The 8,311-nt window shown below is 53.9% G+C and overlaps 1 protein-coding gene across 1 annotated transcript; it reads left to right on the top strand.

Annotated features, from left to right (window-relative positions):
- Positions 1 to 604: 604 nt before the first annotated feature.
- On the top strand, positions 605 to 7,998 carry Mmp9 (matrix metallopeptidase 9). The gene is made up of 13 exons (XM_005363135.2): positions 605 to 745; positions 1,200 to 1,432; positions 1,632 to 1,780; positions 2,015 to 2,143; positions 2,248 to 2,421; positions 2,692 to 2,865; positions 3,235 to 3,411; positions 3,536 to 3,691; positions 4,921 to 5,206; positions 5,324 to 5,463; positions 5,745 to 5,895; positions 5,995 to 6,098; positions 7,704 to 7,998. Exons 1-13 carry the CDS (start codon positions 605 to 607, stop codon positions 7,820 to 7,822), a joined length of 2,133 nt encoding a protein of 710 aa, XP_005363192.1. The 3' UTR covers positions 7,823 to 7,998.
- Positions 7,999 to 8,311: the final 313 nt, after the last annotated feature.

The following is an 8,311-nucleotide window of genomic DNA, read 5'->3' as shown; positions in this document are numbered from 1 at the left end:
CCAAGGAGTCAGCCTGCTGAAGCTAGGGGCTTGCCCAGTGGAATTCCCCAAATCCTGCCTCAAAGAGCCTGCTCCCAGCTGGCAGGAGAGGAAGCTGAGTCAAAGGCACTATCAGGGAGAGGGATGAGAAGACAGAATCTGCAGTGTGGGGAGGGGCTCCAGGCTGAGCTCTGGCCAGGGAGTGGGTGTCTCAGAAGCCCAAGAAAGGGGGAGACTCTCAGGCAGTTTTTCCAGTCCTCTACCGAACTAACCACTTAGGGCCTTCAGTCCTAGGGCTAGGTAAATCTCCCCACCCCTTTCCCACAAATTCTGCAGTTTGCAAAACTCAACCACTCCCCTGAGTGCTGTGGTTTCCTGTGGGTCTGGGGTCCTACCTGACTCGGCAATATTGGACTATGGGCAGGGCAGAAAGGAGGGGGTGGTGTAAGTTCTTTCCTTGGGCTGTCCAAGACACACACACACACACACACACACACACACACACACACACACATCCTGAGTCAGCACCTGCCTGGAGGGGAGAGGCGGGGCTACTGATTCAGTTTTACGGTCCCTTTAAAAACCTCGGAGAGGGCAGCTTCAGCCAGACACTGCCATCCTCACCATGAGCCCCTGGCAGCCCCTTGTCCTTGCACTCCTGGCTCTAGGCTGCATCTCTGCAGCTCCTCTCCAGCGCCAGCCAACTTTTGTGGTCTTCCCCAGAGACCTGAGAACCAACAACCTCACCGACACTCAGCTGGCACAGGTAGACAAATGCCTCGATGGAAAGTCGGCAAGGGCCAGGAAGATGCCCAGTGTCCCTGAGAAAGCATGGGCTTCAGATATGCTTTCTGAATTTACCTGGCACTGGGCATATCTGAAGAAACAGAGGTGCCAGGGTTAGGCACTAGGTGTAGTGTGGAGGCTCTGGGCAGTGGTGAAAATAATGGATAGATTCGAGTTTACTAAGGCAATGGGCTGGGGCTACCTCGGAGGGTTGTGGATTAGGCACAGGCTGGAAAGGAACCATAGCGGAGCTGTGAGGTAAGTAGGCATGGTTAAGAACATCTTAGGTGGGAAGGGGCTGTGTTATTCACAGGACGGGGAATCCTAGCTGTGTGAGAAGCCCTGGTGAACTGGTTTTAGAGTCCCTAAGTGTGAGGCTCAGAAGGCAAGGAAAGGGTGCCAGAATTCTGCTATGACTGTCCCTCTGTCCATAGGAATACTTGTACCGCTATGGTTACAGTCGGGCAGCGGAGATGCAGGGCGAGAAGCAGAGCCTGCGGCCTGCTTTGCTGCTGCTTCAGAAGAAGCTGTCCCTGCCCCAGACTGGTGAACTGGACAGCAGGACACTAGAGGCCATTCGTGCACCACGCTGTGGTGTTCCAGACTTGGGCAAATTCCAAACCTTCGAGGGTGATCTCAAGTGGCACCACCACAACATCACATACTGGTGAGATGCTGGGCTCGAAGCAGGTGGCTGGGGCGGGACTGGAGGCCAGGCTGCACCTGTGCCTGACTGACAAGGTATTTTAGCAATACAAGTTCTGAAAGCTGGGAGCCCTGGGTGTGTAGCTGCTACCCCGCCCCCTCTCCTTTGTGAACCCGGCACGCTCCCTCCGCCCCCACCAACTCCGGCTTTTCACCTGCAGGATTCAAAGCTACTCCGAAGACTTGCCGCGAGATGTGATCGATGACGCCTTTGCGCGAGCCTTTGCCGTGTGGAGCGCGGTGACACCGCTCACGTTCACCCGCGTGTACGGCCTCGAAGCAGACATTGTTATTCAGTTTGGTGTCGCAGGTAAGAACTCCCGGGCTGGGCCATAGGAGGAACGACCACGGACAGAATAGAAGGGGCAGCAGACAGCTTTTTTGCCTGCCCCACAATCCCTAGGCGCACAAAGGATGCCCCCTCCTTCGGGGCATCATTGCCACAGTCACCTCCTTGCAAAGCCTGGGGGACACAGCCTTCAGGCTCCTGCCACCAAAGAGAGCAAAGCCTACGCTTTCCTTTCCTCTCCACCTGCCTCTGCAGAGCACGGAGACGGGTATCCCTTCGACGGCAAGGACGGTCTTCTGGCACACGCCTTTCCCCCTGGTCCCGGTATTCAGGGAGATGCCCACTTCGACGATGAAGAGCTGTGGTCGCTGGGCAAAGGCGTCGGTGAGATCTTGAGCCTTCCTATATTCTCCCCTGCCCCTGCCCCAGCTCCCTTCTCTTACAGTGGCCTGTGGTCAGTCGCCCTGACTCTAGTCTCCTTACTACAGTGGTTCCCACACACTTTGGAAACGCAAATGGTGCCCCATGTCACTTTCCCTTCACCTTCGAGGGACGCTCCTATTTGGCTTGCACCACAGATGGCCGCACCGATGGTGCGCCTTGGTGTAGTACTACAGCCAACTATGACAGCGACCGCAAATTCGGTTTCTGCCCCAGTGAGAGTGAGTATACGCTGAGGGGGGGATTATGTGGTGGGGTAGGATGCCAGCCACCATTAAGGGTCCAGAATCTTAGTTTCCAATCCCTCTTTGCCACTAGTGGTGTGGCCAGGTCTCTCTCCCCTCTCCTTCCCTCCCCTCCCTTTCCCTTCCTCTCCCCTCCCCTCCTCCCCCCATTCTCTCTGGGTCCAATCTCCTCTGTGATATGGGAGGAGGGCTGGGACCTTGACGGTCGGGGCAACACATGGAAGTAATAACGCGGGTCTCCCTCAGAACTCTACACGGAGCACGGCAATGCGGACGGCAAACCCTGTGTGTTTCCGTTCATCTTTGAGGGCCGCTCCTACTCTGCCTGCACCACTGAAGGTCGCTCGGATGGTTACCGCTGGTGCGCCACTACAGCCAACTATGACCAGGATAAGCTGTACGGCTTCTGCCCTACCCGAGGTACCTCTGCCCTGCCTAGCACATTGAGCCTGGCTCTGTCCTCCAGCATTGTTCTCCAAAAGGTGGCTTTTCCATCCATTCACTTTCTCTCTCTATTTACCACCCACCATCTCCCTCCACATCTCTCTGTGACTCCCAGTTGGGCAGCCTTTTTTGTTTGGCCTTAGGCTTCTGCCTTGCTCTCCTATTCTAGGCGCTGCCCATTAGGGTTTCCTGGCTTCATCTGTGTTCCACAGCGCCCCCTAGGCTTCAAAAATAGGTCATCGAGATTCTCTAGTGCAGCCCTTAGTTTGCCCCCCCCTTTTCCGCCTCCCCCGCATCACATTAGATCTACCCACCCGACTCATTTATGGTCCATGATCTCTCCAGCCGATGCGACTGTGGTTGGGGGCAACTCGGCAGGCGAGCTGTGCGTCTTCCCCTTCATCTTCCTGGGCAAGGAGTACTCCACTTGTACCAGCGAGGGCCGCAGCGATGGGCGCCTCTGGTGCGCTACCACCTCGAACTTCGACACTGACAAGAAGTGGGGTTTCTGCCCAGACAAAGGTGGGCGGCGCTCTGAGGCTCCTGGAGTGGGTTCCGAGGCACCTCCTGGTAGTCGTGGTGGCGGAGCAGCCAGGACTGGGGCCTTGACCTGCTGTTTACATCTTGGGCATCTCCTCCTTTCCAGGGTACAGTCTGTTCCTGGTGGCAGCGCATGAGTTCGGCCATGCGCTGGGTTTAGATCATTCTTCAGTGCCAGAAGCGCTTATGTACCCCATGTATCGCTTCCTCGAGGGCTCCCCTCTGCACGAGGACGACGTGAGGGGCATCCAGCATCTGTATGGTGAGGTTGAGGGGACAGAGATGGAGGAGCGGATGAGGCTCAGCTATAGGACCAGAGAAGAGGGGAGGGAAGAAATGGAACCTCAATATCCATCTAGGGATAGGGCCTGAGAGCCCAGTAAATGCTTGGAGACGGCACCCTAGACCCGGGTACAGAAGCCAGTCCAGGGCTGGGTGTGCAGCCTAGTGGTTAGAATAGGCACTGGGTGCTGCAGAGCAGACGTGAGGCCCTGGGTTTGATCCTCAGCAGGAGGGGACATCCCTTGGGCATGTCAGATCACCCTTCATGTCCTCCTCTCTAAGGCGGGTGTGTGATGACAGTATGCCTCACATAAGGCTTTGATAGGGTTTTCTGAAGCAGAATGATGCCTGGTTTTACTAAGTGCCATTTGATTGTTCGTTTTGTTTTTGGTCATCATTTACCCTAAAAAATGGGGATGGTTGCTGGGTATGACGTTGCAAGCCTGTAATCCCAACACTCAGGAGGTTGAGAGGAGAGTTACCATGAGTTTGAGGCTAGCCTGAGATACATAGTACGCTCCAGGCCAACCTGGGCTACTTAAGGCCCTGACTCAAAGAAACTTCCAAAGATTAACTTAATTGTATTCGTATGGGTGTTTTGCCTGCGTTTATGGCTGTGTACCGCAAATGCACAATGCCAGCAGAGGCCAGAGAGGGTGCAGGATCTCTTGGAATGGAAGGTACAGATTGTTAGCTACTGTATAGGTGCTGGGAAAGGCGCTCAGGTCCTCCGGAAGAGCAACCAGGGTCTTAACCACCTAGACGTCATAGCAGGCCAGGTGTGCTTGTACACGCCTTTAATCACAGCATTTAGGAGGCTGAGGCAGGCTGATTTCTGTGAGCTGGAAACCAGCCAGGTCTACATGGTGAGACTCAATCTTTAAAAAAGAAAAGGGGAGGGAAGGATTTGAGGAATTAATCTTGCGAGTTTATAATGCTTAGAGTACCGTTTGACATGGTGGCCACTCAAAAGACTCTCCCCTCCTGATTTGGGGGAGGGAGGGAGACATTGCCTGTTGTTCTGCTCTGACAACCCAGTCCATATCTTCACAGAGTTCAGTACGGACAGTTAGGCTTGGTGTGTGGGAAGAGGCCTGCTTGTGGCCTCCAGCTTCAAGGGAAATGGAAGACATCACTGCTGGCTTCAGGAGTAAGGCTGGGGCCCAGAGAAATGCTGACTAGTATGTCTTACCTAGTGTCTTGTTTTAGGTCCTGGCCCTAAGCCTGACCCAAGGCCTCCAACCACCACCACCATGGAACCACAGCCGACAGCTCCTCCCACTATGTGCCCCACCCTACCTCCCACCGCCTACCCGACCCAGAGTCCCACGGTTGGCCCTACAGGCCCCCCTGCAGCTGGCCCTACAGGTCCACCTACTGCTGGCCCTTCTGAGGCCACTACAATATCTTTGAGCCCAGCAGACAATCCTTGCTCTGTGAATATTTTCGACGCGATTGCTGAGATCCAGGACTCTCTGTATTTCTTCAAGGACGGGTGAGCAGGAGGGAGTGTGCGGATGAGAGGGGGGCTTAGAGAGGAACCTGCCTGCGTCTCCCACCCACTTTCCTTGCTAGGCCAAGGTTCAGGGTCCTGCTATCTCCTTTCTTTCAGCCGCTACTGGAAGTTCCTGAATCGCAGAGGAAGCCGCCTGCAGGGCCCCTTTCTTATTGCCCGCACGTGGCCAGCTCTGCCCGCAAAACTGGACTCTGCCTTTGAGGACCCATTGTCCAAGAAGATTTTCTTCTTTTCTGGTTAGTCTGTGCCTCTCTAGTTCACCTATTCCTCAGTACCCATCAACTTAGGACACAGAGTCCAGGGTAACCCATGAAACTGACGTGACGCAAAGGTGTGGGGGCGTCCCCTCCTGGAAGATGCAATTTGACATTTATGGGAAGGAGGCTTTTGAATTTCGATTGTTCTGACCCTTGAGTGGCATCTGAGACTAGTCTCTCTGGCTTCTCCCTCCTGGTATTCAAAGAGACTGTGCCCCACCTTTGTGTCCCCAGACCAATGTGACCCTTCTCTTCTGCAGGGCGCCAAGTGTGGGTGTACACAGGCGCATCGGTGTTGGGTCCCAGGCGTCTGGATAAGTTGGGTCTAGGCTCAGGGGTAACCCAGGTCACGGGGCTCCTTCGGCATCATGGCGGGAAGGCTTTGCTGTTCAGCAGGGAGCGTGTGTGGAGGTGAGAGCAACCGCGGCCGCCGGTAGGGGGAGCCCTGGCGCCACTCACCCGCAGCCCGTGGGGGCCGAAGGAGCTCAGAACTTGCTTGCTTTCCTACAGGTTTGACTTGAAGACACAGAGGGTGGATACCCAGAGTGTCACTCGCTTGGATAGGTTGTTCCCTGGGGTGCCCTTGAATTCACACGACATTTTCCAGTACCAAGGTGAGGTTTGCTGATGCTGACTGAGGAGGGTCCCTTCATGAGATGCCCCCCACACTGCCCCCTTAGCTACTGACCAGTTTCCCAGCAGGAGAAAGTCCTGGGAGACTGAGGGAAAGCGCCCCCAGTTCACACAGCCAGATCTAAGTCCAAGACTGCTTGCTTATCTTTCTCTTCTGGGAACTCCATCACAGAACTCAGTTCTCGGGAAGGTATAAAGAAATAATAACCTGTATCAAGGGCTAAAATGTGCAGGCCTGCCACTGGAGATACTCCGAGAGGCAAGCAAGTTCTAGCTGTCTTTGGGCAAGTCACTGCCTCTCTTGGGGCCTCAGTTTCCCCATCTGTCAAACAGAGCTTTTTATCTTTTCTTTTCAACACCCATACCCCATTAGTTGGCAGTTTTAGGTTGATTCTAAAACTCAGATTTCCCAAAGCTATCATTTTCAGCCATTTCCCTTATACCCGTCCCTCCAATCATACTGGCTATCCAATAACCTTTAATACATTCTGTAAGAGTGGGGGCGGGATCGGAGTGAAGGGCAGTGGTCCTGGGGGTGAGCTCGAGCAGATGCTAAGGTGGAAGAAACTAACATGGCCTGACCACTGTGCTGTCTGTACTTCCGAGTTCTCCTCTTCCCTATACTCTTGATGTTCCCTGTGTTCCACCTGTGCTGTCTCTCTTCAAGGCCATTCCTAGCTTCAGGCCTTGGGGCCAGCCGGTCCCCTATTTGGAAGGCTTCCCACCTACACTGTCACCATGCGGCCTCTCTCTCGTCCTTCAGTGCCAAGGTCACCATTTCAGAGCGTCTCCCTGACCTTCGTTATGCCCTCACTTCCTTTTATTTCTGCCCGTATCTTGAGATCATGTCTGTATTCCTCAGGCCTCCCACAGTGCTTGGCACACAGCTGGTACTCAGTAAATACCTGTCGGATGAATGGATGAATGAGTGAACAGATGAATGAGTTTGTCCAATGAATGGGTGTTAGAAGGACTGATCTGAGCATTCAATACTACCCATTCATTCACAACCTCTATGTGGAACACCTACCAGGCACTGGGCTTGCCAGTACTTTGGGTATCGACGTCTATGCCCTCCAGCATCTCCTAGGCAGGTAGAAGAGATGAAAGTGTCTTGTAAAAACCACAGAAAGATATAGAAAGGCTGGGACAGGTGTGTCTTAGTTAGGCTTCTATTGCTGTGAAGAGACAGCATAACCATGGCAACTCTTATAAAGGGAAACATTTAACTTGGGCTGGCATACAGCTCAGATGATTACTGTTTAGTCCATTATCATCATGGTGGGAGAATGGTGGCACACAGGCAGACACGGTGCTAGACAGGTGGCCTAGAGTTCTACATCTGGATCCACAAGCAGCAGGAAGACAGACACACTGGACCTGGCTTGAGCATCTGAAACCTCAAAGCCCACCCCCAGTGACACATTTCCTCCAACAAGGCCACCCCCTCCTAATAGTGCCACTCTCTATGAGCCTTTGGGGGTCATTTTCACTTAAACTGCCACAGTGCGGCTGTAAAAGTCTTGTTCCTGTGCCCATGAAGGAGTATAGGATTCAGCTTTCTTGTGTCTCCTTGTTTCCCACAGACAAAGCCTACTTCTGCCATGACAAGTTCTACTGGCGTGTGAGTTTCGAAGGTGCGGTGAACCACGTGGACCAAGTGGGCTATGTGACCTACGACATCCTGCAGTGCGCTGCCAACTAGGGCCCCCCCCCTTTTGCTTCAATGGTGCAGTGCACGAGGGACCACCCCAGGGGGACAGGAGCCAGTTTGCCGGATACAAACTGGTGATTTCATTTAGAAGATGGGGAGGAGTGGAGGTGGGCTGGGCCCTCTCTTCACACCTTCCTTTTGTGTTGGCCTATTTCTAATAAACGTTGATTCCCAAAACCGTTACCAGCTATTTTAATCCAATGGCTTCTCCTTGGTCGTGTGCATGTCCACACAGGCACGTGGAGGTCAGAAGAGTCGGTTATGTCCTTCCATTTTTTTTTATAAATTTATTTATTCATTAAGGATTTCTGCCTCCTCCCCGCCACCGCCTCCCATTTCCCTCCCCCTCCCCCCGATCAAGTCCCCCTCCCTCATCAGCTCAAAGAGCAATCAGGGTTCCCTGACCTGTGGAGCCCAAGGCCCACCCGCCTCTATCCAGGTCTAGTAAGGTGAGCATACAAACTGCCTAGGCTCCCCCAA

This window comes from Microtus ochrogaster, linkage group LG8 (assembly GCF_000317375.1).
Source record: "Microtus ochrogaster isolate Prairie Vole_2 linkage group LG8, MicOch1.0, whole genome shotgun sequence".
Classification (NCBI taxonomy): domain Eukaryota; kingdom Metazoa; phylum Chordata; class Mammalia; order Rodentia; family Cricetidae; genus Microtus; species Microtus ochrogaster.
The sequence above is the reverse complement of the archived record's forward strand: the minus strand, read 5'-3'. Positions and strand labels throughout refer to the sequence as shown.